Source organism: Lagopus muta, chromosome 7 (genome assembly GCF_023343835.1).
Source record: "Lagopus muta isolate bLagMut1 chromosome 7, bLagMut1 primary, whole genome shotgun sequence".
NCBI lineage: Eukaryota > Metazoa > Chordata > Aves > Galliformes > Phasianidae > Lagopus > Lagopus muta.
This window is the reverse complement of record NC_064439.1, coordinates 39,159,568-39,177,158: the sequence shown is the minus strand read 5'-3', so window position 1 is coordinate 39,177,158 and position 17,591 is coordinate 39,159,568. Positions and strand designations below refer to the sequence as shown.

Sequence of the window (17,591 nt, the reverse complement as noted above, 5' to 3'; positions counted from 1 at the left end):
CTGATCAAATCAAAGGGGTTGAGGTTGTGCAGTTTTGTGTGCCAATCTCCAAGTCCTTTTAAAGTGTGATTGATTTACCTCAGTTTAGCCAGTGTCAGAATTGAGAATTATCACTCGTGAAGTTGCTGTGGTTTACTCAGTTACTTTTAAATCAATTGTAAGCTCAAGACATGTGAATTCCATATGTAGAAAAACTTTCGTAACATACCTGATGACCACCTGCACCATTTTTAACAAGAATATGGAAGCTTTAAGCAGCTGACGGAAAACAATTTCTTCCAAATGCAAGACTGACCCCTAAACTGACAGCGCACAGTGACTCTGGTTGCAAAGAAAGCCAAATCGTTCCTGAAGAACATCCTAAAACTACACTTTAACTCTTGCTGGAGCTGAACTCTTGCTAAATGTGTCCACAGTGTATTCAAAAGAACATTAAGATACCTAAAATGCACAGGAAACGGTAAGAAATATTTTTATATCAACCAGTGTAGCTTAGGAAGGGTTAAATCAGACCAGCATGTGTTTATTAACACTGCTCATTCACTCAGGAGACTGACAGGCATGTGCAGATCCTCTCTGGTTTGAGACAAAAACCTTTACAGAAGGTCACGAAATACGTTACTTCGGGGGAAGAGTTTTATTTGCTTTTTAAAGTTGAGAAAATGAAGCACAAACATTTAAGACTGACAAACCACACAGAAAGGAAATTCAAAGTTACTTCTCACTCCCTCAGGCTACCTTTCATACAGCTAGGTTGCTTTGTGAATCATAAAAAAAAAACTATCGCTGTCGTATTCGCTGTTTCATATTTTCATTTTTCATTTTATTTGTTGCTGGCAATATTCCCTTGAAACTACTGGCACACTTTCTGGACAGTTTTTGGAAGGCATATAAGGCCATACCTATCTTCCCTCCGTATGATGCGTTCTAATGATAGGAAGCACGGTCACTGCAATGTGAGCTCCAGGGCAGTTTCTGAGGGCCCAGAGGGCTCCTGTCACGTGCAGCTTTCCACAGCCCTCAGCAGATCACTCCTTTGGGATCCCACTGCACAGCCTCCCATTTGCACACCATTACTGACATCCTATTTTTAGTACCATTCTTTTTTTTACGCAAGGAAACACATATTTTGAGAACAACAATTGTCTGCCTCTTGGAGAGGTCCTCAGACTGTGTTAAGAGAAATGACTGATTTCTTTCTTAAGCATCATGAATACAACAGATCTTCCCTTTTCCTTTCCTCTCCAGCGAGCCCATACTGAAAATATCCGCACAAATGGTCACAGTTTGCAAAAAACAAACAAACAAACAAAAAACCAAAACAGCAGTCCAGCTTACCTCCTTTGGTTATTGGCTCCCATCCCACACTGCATGCCCTTTTTCCTCACAGAGGAACCAGACAGGGGGTTTGATTTGCATTAATATTCACCTCACTGAGCCTCCCTCCGCCTCCAAAAGGACAGTCTGAACCCAGAACCATTCTCCAGTCTAGACAGCTACCTGACCACGCAAACGCAACAAAGAATGTGGCGTGAGGAGCGGGAACGCCTGGCTAGGGCAACGGAAAACCGTGTATTTCAACAGCAGCACCCAGGCTGGTCAGCCCTGAGCACACGGCCCCATGGGCTGCACTGCACTCAAGGCTTATGAGCCCACTGCCAGGCTGCCCACTGTGCCATAGCCACGAGGAATATTAGGCTAGCTCTGGCCTGAAAGTGGGCTGCTTTCAAACGCCACCTGCTCTGAGACAGGAGATGGTGTGGTCCTTCTGAGCAGGGAAGAAAGGGCGTGATGTTTCTCCCCAGAAATATTTGTAAACACACCTCAGAATAGGCCCTGTAACTGCTCAAATCCATTACAAAAGCAAGCAGGAGTTTGACTCTGCAGGGGACTGTGTAGGAAAAGTACTTTTGGCATCTCAAGTCAGTCACCAAGACTTATGGGAGACATTTGAAATGACAGCTATCACTCTCCAACTTTAACAGCAAGCAGAAGAAAGACCCACCAGTGGTCATCTTCACAGGATGCTGAAGGAGTCAGAGTAGTCTTGTTCAAGAACACACTGTTTTCAGGAGAAAGGAATATGCAAATGGAACAGACAAAGCACAGATCCTCACTCTGAAGTGAAATACCTAATCTTGCTGCAGATCACTAATTTGAATTAAAAAAAAGAAAAAAACCAACAAAATTCAGCCAAATCACCCCAATTCTGTTTTGTTTCAGGGGAAAATCTGATGAATATTTGCCTGAAACTACCACTACTCAGGGAAAACTCTCTGTCAACCCAGACAGAGGTCTTATCTGAGTATGAGATTTTGCTCTGAAACTTCTTGTTGAACTTTAACTCTCATCTTCAAAGAGCCTGATTCTGACTACATTTCTTTATAGTATTACTTACAAGACTTGGTTCTTTAACAAAAAGAAATCAAAGGCAGTCTCAAAATATAATACCCTGATTGGAATTGCATGTTATTGGGGTGCATCTGTTCAAACATCAGTTAAAAGGTTACATTCAAAAATACTAGAGCCCAAGTGATGTAATTAAGTCACTTAATTAGAATATTTAAGGTATAACTGAATGGTTTAGAGTACATAAATTGCAGTTCTGCTGCTCAGCATTGTCTTTTCACCATGGTAGAGGAATTCAAACTTGAATATTTTCCCACACATGGCTCCATATTTAGCCCATGTAACTGGTCATTACAAGTGCATCTTCTGCGTCAAATGTTGAAGCACACTCAAGTCCTGGGTCAGGGGCTGCTTTGTGCAGGTCCAGGCATTCTTAAAGCACAATCTGAACAATCAACACAGCCAGGATTGGAAATGGACAAGCAAACTGTCGTCAGCCACAACTCTGCAGGTCCAACTTAAGCAAGGAAGCTCTGCTTAGAGACAGCCTCTATCTCACACTACAGAAAACAGTATGACTGTTCACCTACACAATCAGACCACAATTTCTATAATATTTCATAACACAACAATAAATGTGGGGAGAAACTGTGTACACAAGAAGACTCACAGCTGCCCGTTCAAAATAAGCATTTAAATTGATTAACCAGACAACTGTGCTTTTAAACCAGCAATGCTTACACAGTTACACGATTCAGAGGGATTTATAAATATTTGGCTTTCCAGATAAAAGAAGGGCATTAGCAGGAGTTTTTTTGAAAGCGCTTTTACTGCCACTGTTCCTTCTTTCCATCCATAAACAAGTAAGGAAACAAAACAAAAATGTGTTTAGGGTGCAAAATTTGTCATGACAGTCAAGTCATGATAAAACTTGGGGATTTTGGTTTAAGATTAATATGAAATGTACTAATGTAGAGATCAGAAAGTAAGCCTCATTTTGCTTAGCTTTTTGAAGCCCTCTTAACTTCTGGAATACTTGGGAAATTTAAGTTAAGTTACTTGGGAATTTAAGTTAAGGCATATCCTCCAACAAATGATACCCCTGCTATGGTCCCAGTGTACAAAGCATCCATGCATTCTGACAAAAACCTTTTCTAGATTTGAGCATAACCTGCCCTTCCTAGTCTATCTGAAGTATAGCTTCCAAGTAAAAAGTCTTATTCAACACATCCACATCCTTTGCACACACACAGACACCTCTGTCAGTGTTTATGCAAATGTATTTATGGAAATGCTCTATTCAGAGCTCCTTTTTGCTGTTAGGAGGCATTTACCTGCAAGCAAATAATGTTTATGAACTATTTTGTCCTCACACAGAAAGATTTGAATGACAGATTAAGGAAAACAGTATGAAAAAGAAATTACTCTCAGTTCAGCTAAAATGGTAAATCAGAAGAAAGTTAGACTCAAATGTAATCCCCTGGGAGTAGAATCACTTTGAATGGATCCGGGGAAGAACACAGATCATTCTCAAATTCAGTAGCTTGGATGATTATATTTGTCTCTGTCAAGTTACATGCAAAGAAGCAGAATAACACCATTTAATACCCCAGGGAGATGTTCTCCTGATAGATGCATCTAACTTTCGGAACAGGAATTACATACTGAGCGTTGAGAAAAGAGCACACACATAAGAATACACTTTTAATGATATCCAACATTAGGAAAACTTTCTTTTGTAGAAATCCTACTGCTGTGGCATGATGCTACAGGGTAATCAGATTTCTTGGTAAAGAAGATTCCCTACCAGCAAAGCAGTATTTCCTTTATCTGCCTAGGGTAAACTTGCTAGTATATCCCCAGGTATTAGCTGTTTCGTTTAATGCATTTGCAAATGACTCCCTCCAGCTAACTCTGGGACAGTGAATCAGCAACTGGCAACACCACTCTGCTGAAATAAGGGAAAGATAAGTCAGCTCGTTCATTTCTATTTGAGGCAGACATTTTACTGGGTTTGATGAAAAACAGAAATGATGGGTGAAGCCTGTCCACTGTTTAATGTGTTTCACCCATAAACGTGTCTCTTGAAAATTCATTGTTTCTAAACCAAAAGTATGAGCAAATCATTCAGTTTACCATAAATTATCTCTACAACAGTCTCTTCTGTGTGTGTACACGATCCTGTAGCTAAGTTCTCACATTTAAGAAGTTAACACCAGGCATTCAAAAATCCATATGTAGGAATACAACGATTCTCACTATATACAACACATTACAATCTGTGCAACCTACTTTGGCAAGGGGGTTGGGTTGGACCTGAAGATCCCCAGAGTTCCCTTCCAACCCCTATGATTCTGTGATTACTCACCACTTGCAGCAGCCAGGCCTAGAGAGGTTGACATTACAGCATAAGGTGAGGATGCTCCTCCATTAGACACAGCTCAGTGGGAAGGAACTTGCCAGTTTAAAATGTTTAGTCTACCTGCCCGAAGATGTGTGAGGGACTGCAGACTCTTCCACTTTGTTTATGATGAGGCAGAATAAAATTGTAAATAAACTCAGAATGTGAAATATATACACGGAATTGGATTTCTAAGGTTTTCCTCTCCCAGTTGCTATTGACAGGGCCATTGTTTGCAAGCTACAGCCTAAGTAATTCTCAAGATCATAATCTTTCAGCAGCATTCCAAGATAGCATACAGGCTTGCAAGTTGCCTTACTTAGAAGAAACGCTGCAGGGAAGAAAGAAATCTGAAGGTCTATAAATGTCCATAAAACAATTCCTTCATTAGAAGGGAGAAAGCTAGGAAGAGATAAGACAAACACAAGATCAAATGCACCAAGTAGCAGCTCAGAAGCAAACCTTCTGTTGACTTTTAACTTTCATTCAAACGCCTCACGGTTTCATGCAATTACTTCAAAAATTTCTTCTATAACTGAGAACTACAGAAAACATAGGATGATACTTCTTAAACTTTTAAATAGTGCAGTTCACTTTTGGGAACAGAAAAAAACATTCCCTCTTATGCAACCCTGGGACAGAAAATGTCTACTGCAACATCTGAGTTAAATTCAATTAGATAAGATCTACAGCAGATGTTAATCTTTAACTTTTGAGTGCTGCTATGTCAAATTACACTAGCTAATGTTTAATGGCTTAGAGTCACTGAGTGTTTCTAGATATTGGTGATAGCACATAATCATCTTTTGTCTAATGACCACTAATTCAACTGTAGAAATCAGTAATAGTCTGCAGGATGTCTAAGGGTTTCTTATGAAATGCCTTGATCATTTTCAACAAATGCCAAACGGATTAATAGTTTTGTCATGAAATTACTATTCCAACAATTGCCATTCAGGAAGCCGTGCGTAACATGGCCAGAGTAGCTGAACTACTCAGCATCCGTTTAAACATCACGAGCCAGTTGTAAGCTTTGTTATGGTTTCTGGTGTAACTGCTCAGTGATACGGTCAGCTCATTCTCTAAAGTTGTCATTCTGACTTTTTTTCTCTTTTTTTCCCCACAAATACACTCACATAGAACAAAATATGTTTTCAAAAGTGCTCTCACAAAACAGAACAATTCCAAGCTTTCCAAACACAATAATATCTTAATTTATACCAGAGGGAAGTACTCTGTAGGAATGGAGACATTTTTTAAATTCCTTGGATGCAAAATTTTAGAACTCATGCATATTTGAAATATCCTTCCAGTGGGTTAGTTAGCCACGTCCCTTAAATGTTTGTTACTTCTGGAGGTGCTAGTAGGAGTCCTGAAAGACAAGAGTGAAGCCAGCCTGGTATTTACTGGCTGTATCACAGATTTCTAGGCTACAGGACCTCTACATCAGGAAGTGCTTCAATGATTTTTCCCAGTTCTATTTTTCCCAGTCTGACCTTCTACGAGTGAATCATTCCATCCAGCTATTTTTGCACCAAGCTCTAACTTCCCTGCATAAGCACAAAAAGCAAAATCCTGCTTCAATTCAGAGATTTACATTGGGAAGTTCATCACAACCAACCCCTGATGGGGCTCTAATCATGAAATTATCCTCTTTGTTAAAAATGTGCTCCCTGTTTCTGAAGTGATTTAGCTCATTCACAATTTCCATTTGTTGGAACGGGCATGTTCACCTTTCATAAATTTACACCACTTCTCCCTCCCTGCAGAGTAAGGAAAAATAAAGTTAGTGCTGCTCCCTGCTCTCCTATCCACAGCTTACCATTCTGACAAAGCAAATTTAGCTAGGTTACACCATCTTACGTTTGCCTAAAGGTAAATGCTCCCAGTTCCTGCTGTTTATGCAGTGTGTTATTAAGGGATGGCAAACTGCCTGCATGTCTGACCAAATCAGTACCCAACCACAGAACAGCAGCTCTACATACTGTTCCTAATTCTTTCATTTTTCTTATGTACAAAAACACAAGTCTGTCATTTTCAAAAGCTAGGCAAGCGTAACATAAAACCTGTGCTTGAAAATGCTAACAAAGCAATACAGTTCCCTAATCAAACAGTGATACCTCTTTCCTAATCCACTGCAGGCCTAAAGACAACAGAGTGGAAACTACTGCTCCAGGCAGAGCTATCTACACATCAGACTAAAAAACACAAAATGGAAATTTAAAACAAACTCCAACTTTTAAAAGGAAGAGTGACGATTGCATTGGCAGCAAAACTACTCACACTAAGCAACGGCTTCAAAAGACAGGTGTCAGTGTTTTCTATTTCTAGATGTGTGGTTATGATAGTGGTAAGTGTGCCTTGTCATTGACATTCAAGGGTAAGACATTTCAAATAATTAGTGGTTTGTCTCTAACATTTGCTACCCACCTTCAAACATGAGAAGGCCAATATGTTTCTGAATTCAAACCACTGGTAGAAACATGTTTGACAATCACACTACACGGCACCATAACAAAAATCAACAAGTCCAGGCTGGATGTGGCTCTGGACAGCCTGGTGTAGTGGCTGGCAATGCAGCACGTAGCAGAGGGGCTAAAACTGCATGATCATTATGGTCTTTACCAACCCAGGCCATTTGATGATTCTAAGTACAGATTCTAAATCAGGGAAAGTATGAATTGGATGAATCACAAATGTATGTGGCCACTCTGGGGAAGAGTTGGGCCTTAAAGAGACGAACCCGATTTTGTGCCCTCACTGTTCCCTGGCATCTCCAAGCACACAGCCTCTTAATCAAGGAGAAATGGAGAGGGGGGAAAAGTGAATTGTATCTTGTTGATCTTAGCAGGGGACCTGGAGCTGACAAGGGTTCCTGGGTACTCTGTTATCATCCAAAATTTCCACTGAGAAATAACAGCAGTTATGACTCTCTTTGAACTTAAATTTGCCATTCACAACAGACCGCTGTTGAAACTACCTCTTTTCATTTCCCACAAGTTCTACAACTGTCTGTAGAAACCATAACTAATGCAATGTATTTATTTTTTTAAAGATGTTAAGCAGGACTAATCCAGACTGTGGAAATTCTAGTACAAATGGCCATTCTAAAGTTTAACAGTAGCCTAACAATCACAACAGGTGAAATTCTGAGAAACTGGAGGTCTGGGTTTGGATCTCCTGAGATTAATGAGAGACTGAGCCCTGATTTCTTACTTCTCGGCTCACTGCTTTGACCAAGGGTCAAGATGCAAAAACTCTGTTCAGTTCCAAGTCACCATCAAGCCTTGTCTCCACCTCCCACATAAAACAAGGAACCTCTAAGCTCTCCTAACACATACAAGAAACAGCTTTTATACCTAATTCATATAATTTGAAATCCTCCTTTTAGGTTCAAGTACTTACTTAAACAATGAAAATATTCGTATGCCTGGCCACTCATGCTAAATCTCATGCCCCTGGATCTCATTGATTAAATCTGAATCACATTGATATCTTCTCTTATATACATTAAAAGACAATGACGTACATATGGAAAGTTCTTCATGTTGCACTAATACTCATAGCACTAGAACGCCTTCAGGGAAAAGTGGGAACAGCAAAGACCTCAGCCAGGCAGAAACTTCAAGGCAAAACTATAAAATATGAGAGCTAAGGAATGTGCAAAAAGGAGCTGAACATAAAAGAAAAACAATGATGAAGAAACACTTTCTGGTTGTGTTCTCATTTCCAGAATTGTTTCCCATCTTTTCCATTGAATGTCTTCCTATTTCAATCATCCACAAGCAAACAGAGAACAGATACGGCTTTACAACCAGCCCACGTGGTATTGCTTCTTACATGCAAACTTGGGCTACACCAGCTTTGCAAGCCTGCTGGCCTGGCACTGTACATAACAGATGAGAATACTATAAATGCAATAAAAGGATCAGCTTCCCAGATTTTTGACTTAAGGCATTCCTTTGTGGTAAAGTTGGGTGTGGAAATGGAAGAATAGACTGAAAGAAAGGGGATATTCAATAGCCCAGAAGTATGTATTTGAGGACCTAGTTACTTTTTGAAAGCTGCAGTAAAGGGGCTTACAAAGTCACGACTATTACATGGTCCTCTGTGATCCTTTCACGAGGAAGAGAAACGGTTGTTTCCAATCTAAAAAAAAAAAATTTAAGAAAGAAAGAAAGGAAAGATTCTGTATGTAAAGTCTCTCTTTGTTGTGCTGTGAACTCCCTGGAGATCATCTCACTCACCCTGCAGGGGCTGGAATAGTGAATGAATCCATCAGGGAACAAGCTTTCTTCTCCTCTGACATGCTACAGGGGACCACCCGCACACACGTCAGCCCTTTCCCTGCAGAGTGCTGCCCCCACAGCCCTGCTCAGCCTTAGCCAGCAAGGATCCTTCCTTGCCAGAGAACTTACTGATGGAGTTTAGATACTCCCAAGCTGAGTGGCAGGACTACGGGCCTCCCACTCTTCAGGCAATAGCTCTAACTGCTGTAGGAAAAGGAAGAAATGCAACAGTGAAAAATCAGTAATGGGAATGGTGGAGAGGTGGAAGGTACACAGCAGGGCAGCTGGCCACCTTCCACAGCACAGTCACTGAAGCATCATAGATTCCCTTGTATGCCAGAGACAGATGAGAAGGATAATTGCTGCATGCCTGCAGGCAGAACCAGCTAACGGAAATGAAGGACCAACAACCACCTGCACATGACAGCTCTTCTCTTGAGATCTCAGTGGGCTCCTGATCATAGATGGACAGATTCGTACTGTTCAAAACCTCATTAATTTATTCTCATTAGTGAAGCACACAAAGATTTATTTCTTCGTTCCTGTACTGCTCCTATGAATTTGTCAGGGAGAATGGTCCTGTTAGAGTTAGAGGCAGAGCTAAAGGAGTGTTCTGAGAGCAGAAGACCGATAATGCCGCAGACTCTGGGATCAGCTCAGTGCTGGTCAGATGCTGAACATTCCTACACGATTTTATCATTGTTGCATCTCATCATTTATACAGTGAAAAAGATCATCCTTAATCACGTGTATTTTTACAATGCAGCCTATTTTAGGATAAAATGTGAGTAAAATGCAGCCTACGCAACCTTGTGCTCAGAATAACAGAAGTGCTACTCTAGATTAATTAGTAGCTTTACACTGACTTGAAATGAAATAAACAGACATGTAGCTACAGTCCTCCCTTCAGCAGCAGCCTGAAAATTGCTTCATGGATACTGAATGTCTACTGATAGAATTTTTTAAGAGACTATGGAGCAGGAGAAAAAAAAGACTGCTAAAGGGGAAAAGTGTAATTACATCTATCATATTTCCCCAAAACATGCACTTTAACAAACACAAGTTATTCACAGATGCTGCCCTCCTGGAGCACTTTGGAAGTGCACAAGATAAGTCCTGATGTAACTATGACTTCAGCCGTAGCTCCCAGAAAAGCAGATGGAAGTTAGTTAGGACAGCCAGGCAATACTAAAAGCAGGGCAGCAGTTAAGACAGACAGACAGACAGAAAGGAAGATAAAGTTTGGCTCCATTTGACCACTAAGAGTTTTCTTCAAGTGTGCAAGTACTATAGCCTATTGCTATTCTGCAGCCTTATATAGTGAGTTTAGTATCTGAGCTGCTAGTTGAATCTCAAGGATCAGAACAGATCAGCATCTCAAAACACACAAGAATTGCGGATGGCTTTCTGCTTCCTTCCCTGAAAATAACCAGAAGTCATAATCCATTAGTAATCATCTGTGGTCGGTTTCAAAGTTCATTCTCTTGTACAGCAACATTAAAAATGTTCTTATATTAGTTAGTGAGATGAAATCTACGAAATTACCGCATTAGCATTCAAAAGCCCCAGGCACAACCTATCCGTGCCAACAGGTGATGTATATGGTGTGCTTACTCCCATTCTGTGCTGCAGAATCTAGAGCAGCATTAAAACCAGCAGGAGGCAATTCACTCATGTCTCATGGCTGAAATACCTAGACCTGGGAGAACTTCAGGTTAGCTCCTGGAAAAACTGACTGAACCCCTTGTTCCTTCTGCCAATAAAATGAACACCAGCTTATACTTTGGGATGGGGCCTTAACATTAAAACACACACCTACATTCTGAGGAGTATGTCCCTTATTTCCACTTTGCTTCCTTACTAATTACAACTGATCAGCGATAAAATGAGGCCCCAGTTTTCATGCAGTTTGGGAAATGTACATGACTGCTTTCAAATTAAAGGCCTGATCTTGATGAAAAGCCATCCCCCTTGAACATTTTTCTTCTTTAGGACCACCTATCTCCAATCAATTAATCTTCATCCTCCCAAAATCTCCTCCCATCATTATTCCTGGACAAAAATCCTTAATGATTAATTGTAAGAAGACTGGAAACACTTCCTTTCCCTTGACTGCCTGCAATCTTTCCTTCCTAAAGTTCTGAGGATGTCACAATGCCGCAAATTACTCTTTTGCTCCAAGAAAAAGAACCAGATCACTCTGGCTCCAGTAAGATTGATATCACAAAAGCCCCCTCAAGGGAATTACAGCCTCATAACATACAGTTGCCTATTATTTATTCCATGGCCAGATTCTCAGCTGGTATAAATCAGGGCAGGTTCCTTGCCTTCAACAGGGTAAAGCTGATTTATGCCAGCTGACAGTCTGGTCCTGCATGTGCTCCACTTGCACAATGCTAGTTTTTAAAAGAGGGCCATTAAAGTGCCCTAGGCACGTAAGAACCACACTTGGGTCTTTACTTGGAAAATGCTGCTCTCAGGAGTAACACTGTGAAGCCTTCCCACAGCTCTCTGAGAATGCACTGTTCAAATTCACTTGCTTTCCTAACAGGAGGAAGTCTCTATGCCCTGACAGAGACGCTACAACCTTGGGAACACAAGATGGATTTTATAATGTTAAACTTTAACTTTATAATTTTATAATGTGTTGGCATAGCCCAAGTTCATAACCAACCTTAAATGCTGAATTAAATTAAGCCCACAGGCACACCAATGTAATATTTTGAGAGAACTGATCAAATGCAGAGGAGGCAGAAGCTATCTTTCAGAAGTTGTATTACTGGTGACTAGGAAAAGACAGAAACAATGTGGTGTGACTTTCAAATCACTGGCTGAGCTTCAAGCTAAAGCTGCTTCAGAAGTCTTTCTTCTGTTTCCCTTAAAAACTCAAAAATCTCCATAAGGAGCAGGGCAACTTTTGCAACCATTTGTAGGACGTGAAAGATGGTGTTCTGGTACCTCTGGTTCCAAATCACCTTTTCAAAAGCAAAACATTAATCTAAAGAGTGCCATTGTTGTGATGTACCTGCTCGGCTCTAAGCTGATGGACGCGAGGAAGAAGACTCCTTTATCCATATTACTAAAATCTATTAATTTAAGTGGAAATTCTGCTAAAATACTACTCTGGGTGAGTGGAGAACCAGAATCAGACTATCAGGATTGCTAGTAATAAAAGCTGTGGTTCTCTGCCTGAAACAAATTTCTGAATACAGCGTTCATTATTATGACATGAAACAAAGACTAGAAGATGCCTTTCATTCTGTGCAATGGCATTCCTACCAAACGAGGCAAAGACAAACACATGGCCACATATCAACCTAAATAATGCTAAATAAATTAAGCAGAATAAACCTAAATAAATAAAGCAGAAAAATGCTTTTCCTCACACACAAGATATTGTAACGTTTCACGTATTTTCATATTCATGACCAGAGTGAAACAAAAGTCATTTGAAATGGTGTGGGGTGCTTGCTCATGAATGCAAGATGACAAAAGAGACAGCCACCCAATGTCCTGGAGACAGAGGATAGGGGGAGCTCCAGATTCAGATGTTTGCTCTGAGTCAGAGCAGGCACTTGATCCTACTTTTATTCCAGTAATTATTTTAATTATTGATTAATGATTATTTCTCTTTCTCTCTTCCGTATCAGAAATTCTGCTGTGGACAAGGAGGGGGAAAAAAAAAAAAAAAAAAAAAAAGGAAAAAAAAAAAAAAAGTTTCCTGATGCAAGTTTAGTGGAAACTGGTACATTTCCACAAATTGTTTCAGTTTTGACAAATCAGCATTTTCCCATGAAAAACAGCGTCAAAAGCTCTTAACCAGCTCTAATTCTAACCAGATTAACTCAGGGATGAATGCCAGCAGGAAGCCCTTGCTAAATACCAGTTGTTTGAGCAAAGGAAAACTACTCCTTCCCCAGATGATCTTTCCAGAGGTGAAAAGGCTTTAAAACCCATATGAGAAAAAGGACAGGTAGTTCAGCTGTAACAACTACAATAGCATTCAGAGCAAGAGGAAAAAAAACAAGAACTAACTGTATTTTAAAAATGCCCAAACACTGACAAATCAGCAATTTGGATTTCTCCTGCCACTGCTAATGATAGCGTTTCTTAAAATCTGCAGCAGTTGTTTAATTTTGCAGCAAGGCAAGCAAATGGACTCAGGAATCCATATTGACAGCAGAGGCGCACAGGCAGTCCCCATAATACATGTTCACATTCAAATTCTGCTTAAATCCCTAGAAGTTAAGGGATGAGATCACATCACGGAATGTGATCACCAACAGAAATAGAATTCAGCAGTGCCTGGTGAGATGAGCTAGTATTAATTATTAATTCGGTAAGTTTTCACCACTTGATGGTTTGTTCTCTGTGAACCTAAATGTGTATATTAACAAAATCTGCATCCTTCCATGCAGCAGGATATAAATCATTGTATTCAACCAATGGCAGTCCTGCCAGTCTGACTTTATGCCAGAATTAAGCAACAGTATGAAAAACTAACCACTGAAGATCTAGGTGCACCAGTGAGAAACCAGTCTTGTAAATATACAGCAGCGACTCATGGCTGACAACAGCACACAGATCAATGGCATCTGCTCAGCTAGTGTCCTGCCACACTGTTCATATCTTTGTCCATTTGACCACGTCTGCAACACTTGGACAAAACAAGCTAGTTTATGTCCCTGGGATGTGCCAAAGTCTCCTCTGAGTCAAAGAGCTTCTATGTGGCAAAGGAGATTTGGCTGTGCAGATCCCCACTGCCTCAGGGCACACCAGATGCAGAGGGGATATGTGCTCCCATCTGCTGAGCCAGGACCCTGGTGCCACAAAAGTGGGTGGGAGCTCTGACATCCACTGTGCCATCAGCACTGAACTGCAGCCATGCAGTCTGTGGGGAGAATGCACAGATCTCTAACAGTTCATTGTACTGGTGATGCTATTTCTGATCTAGCTGACACAAATGAGCTTGGTTATGCAAAATCAAAGTCAGTAACCAGCTGGCCCCAACAAACGGGCTTTGCTCATTCTTGCTACCATTAAGCAAGGCACAAATCTGAGGTTGGAGCGACAGTGGCACACCATGAACACTAGCAAAGCATGCATGGCCCAGACATCGCTGTGAGAAAAAAGTCCCTATACCATGAAGGCAAAGGTACAAACTTAAAAATATCTTGCAGAGGAAGTATAATCATGGGAAACTCCAACAACGGTGCTACAGTGAGAACTTACTCTTCCCTCCCCCCACCGCAAGAGAAACTCCTTTCTAGTTCTGAGTAGAAGAAAAAAATAATTTTCGCCTTTGCATGTCTGTCTATCTTTGCTCCTAAGGTCACAATCAGACTTCTCACAATGACTATTTTTATCAGCCAGCATTATGGCACACTGCACCTTTGAAATGGAAACAATTCATTCCAGAAAGGAGTATGTGATTTTGAAGCAATGTTACTTGGCTAAATGTAGGTCATATAACGATAGGTGTTTATAAAATAGAAGGAAAAATTGTAAATATGAAAAAATGAACTATTTCACTGCCCCCTTCCTTTTTTTCAAATTGCCTTTGGAACAGTTTCAGGAAACCTATATACTACAACTGTATCGATGGTAATGGAACTATATCCATTTGCAGCAGCTTAATATCTGGCTCACTGTTTTTTGATAGAATCCATTCCCAAATGGAATTCACCACCTGACTATTAAAGAAGTATGAGCTTAAGAGCTCAATACAGCAATTAAATAGACGTGATTTGCAAAGTCTCAGGCATAATGTTATCAGAATTCAAAGATATCTCAGAAGAAATTGCAATAATATCTGTGTTCTTCTACTTATCTCCTGAAATAACTGGAAGTTTGCCAGAGCTTTAGTGGGGGACAGGAATGCACTTCAGAGTCTATCTTCTAACAAACATGTTCTGCCATGTTTGTTCTCATACTCACTCATGCAACTACCTGAAACTCCACATTTGTTTTTATTTTATTACTATTAAACCAACAGATGACCATGTGGCTTTTACAAGATAAGGAGACAATGATGCAAGTCAGTGCCTGGATGAATGGCTTTATCCCAGATATGGAGAAATAAACAGCTATTACACGGGCTATTCCGAAGCACAAAATTCGGCTTTTTGTAACCCAAATACAAATTCAGATTCACATCCTCTTGGACACAGTGTTGTTTTTTTCTTATATTACCAAATGCTGGTTTGCACAGCCATTTATTGATTAAACAGTCAACGTAGCATTCGTAACCATTCAAAAAAGAAAACAAAAACAAACCAAACACCAAGCAAACCCAAATTCACACTCTATTTTTTGGAAAAAGCTTCAGTTGCTTTTGTTTAGCACAGAACATCAGTACATCTCTTTCAAAGCAAACACTTTCTATTGGATCTGCTCATGAATTTGTCATTTTCTCCATAATCTTTATGGGAATGTGCCACCCTTGTCTAGTATCTTGTTACAAAGAATGTTTCAATGAAGTTTTAGCTGGGGCTCTACTAAGCTGCTCACCACCAGAAGGCAGGTTAATAGGCACACCTGGGAAGTGCACCCTTCTGGGACTGACATCTCTCCTGCCCCATCCTTGCTGAGTTATTGATTATTACAGTCAGTAGCTCTTTCTTTTGTTTTGTTTTCCTCAAACAGCTAGTAACTATACTTCTCATTTTGATGCCGATTAATAACCAGTATTCACACTCCAAGCTCTGTGCCCCCAGAAGCACCCTTATTTTCTGACCAACTGGTTACACAAACAGAACCCTACAACAATTATTCATACGTCATTTTCTACAAGTTTTGGAGCCTACAGATTATCTGATCACAGCTGAACTCTGTTCCGTAGACTACAAATAAAGATCTCTATTAGTTGAATAAAAAAAGCATAACAATAACAGGAGACTAACAAAAGCAGAACTTTTAAAGCTTTGTGTAGTAGGAACACACAACACATCTGAGGCTAGTGCCTAAAAAAAAAACCATTCCTAGCCAAGCACAATTTATATCAAGCAGAAATATAAATATATATCAAAATCAACAGGAAGCTGCACACCTCAAGTTTAAACCAGTCACATGGCTGAGTCCCGGGGATACCATCATGTTTCATCTGCCCTACGCTTACATGAGTAACTCTGCAGGAATGTAAAACCTGTTGACTTTGATAGGATTATTAACAAAGCATGAAGTTATTCATAATGTACACAGCCACCAGCAGTGACTAAACGAGAGCTGTTTAGTTTATGTTACTATATTTTAGTGACCATGAATGGACCACAGGAGGTAATAACCGGAGAGCCCAGAGCAAAGCTAGCAGAAGCTCAGGTGTCCACACATCTTACTTGAAGCTGAAATCAGAAACCTGGTATCATACAACACCTCAGAACACACTTAAACTGATCAAAACTGATTCAAGTGTGGTTTTTGTTTTTAAGGTTTGCCAGTTGTGCTGCAAAATGAGTTGGGGCCTAACCCTGCAAGTAGATAGTGCTGTACATCTGTGGATTGGTGCAGACATAATTGGGACACAGAGCTCTTTAGGGCAAGGATCTGGTTCTTGCAGCAGCACTTGAAGCACTCCACATTACCCTACGAAGAATACTGCAAACCACAGCCTTAAAAACCTATCTAAGGATGGCTTCATAAAGAAAAGCCAGAGTAAGGGATGCAAAGTGCCATTAAAAGTGGATCTAAGGAGCACTTTTAAAGCATCGAGTGCTGCAGAAATGACTTCTGTCCCCAGTCCCGCTACCCACAACCACAGCTGCAGGAATTCCCTCACAGACTCACGTGTATCATAACCCTCGAGCACTTAACGCCGACCCTTCAGCTGCCAGCCGTGCCCGGGCAGGGGCCTCAGCTCAGAGAACAGCGCCTTGGGCCCTGTGGCACCCGCAGTCCTCTCCATCCTTGCATCTCTCCATCTGTAAATTCGCCCCTGGGGCAGCACCCGGCCCAATCCCCGGCTCCAGGTGCAGGCGCTGCCCCGGGCCAGCAGTCAGCTCCCGCAGAACAGAACCCCGCTGAGTTTCCTGCCCAATTCTCACTTTTCTCCCCCCTCTCCCCCTTTGCTTTTTGTCGCTAAGCCTCTCTCTCCGTCTTTACTTTCCAGGGGGGCGACAAACAAACGCGCTCCCCGCTCCCGCAGCTTCCAAACGATCTTAGCAACTAAGCCTTCCTCCTCCTTCTCCTCCTCCTCCCCCGGCGGTGGGCGCCTGCCCTACGGCCCCGGCAGCTGTCAAGCGGGAGCGCAGCGCCGGGGCCGGCCCGGCACTTACCGCGGAGCAGCGCGGGGCTCGAGGAGCCCACGAGGACCCACAGGGACACTCGCAGGAGCAGCGGCCGCAGGCGCGGAGGCATCGCGGAGCCGGAGCGGGGCGGCGGGGCCGGGCAGAGGGAGGCCGCGGCGGGGCTGGCGGGGCGCGGGCTGCGCTGCTCGGGGCTGCGGGTGACTCACTGAAAACTTCACTTCGGCGCTGCAGGGGAAACAGGAAATCTTAAACTCCGCAAACAGCTGGGCAGGACTTTCTTACTCTTACAGTAGTTCCTTCTCCCCCCTT

At 41.5% G+C, this 17,591-nt stretch overlaps 1 protein-coding gene across 9 annotated transcripts in view; it reads right to left on the bottom strand.

Annotated features, from left to right (window-relative positions):
- The window catches only part of TGFBR2 (transforming growth factor beta receptor 2), an 83,435-nt gene that overhangs the window by 62,593 nt on the left and 3,251 nt on the right, over positions 1–17,591 (bottom strand). For 7 of the 9 annotated variants that reach the window (XR_007378052.1, XM_048950635.1, XM_048950643.1 and 4 more), the window contains one exon: positions 17,310–17,507. Coding sequence is in view for 7 of the 9 variants with exons in the window: in XM_048950635.1 (XP_048806592.1) it covers positions 17,310–17,391 (82 nt within the window). In the remaining 2 variants the exon portion in view is untranslated. Of the gene's footprint in view, positions 1–16,821; positions 17,176–17,309; positions 17,529–17,591 lie in introns of those variants that run through there. The other 2 variants (XM_048950636.1, XM_048950637.1) reach the window with 2 other exon arrangements.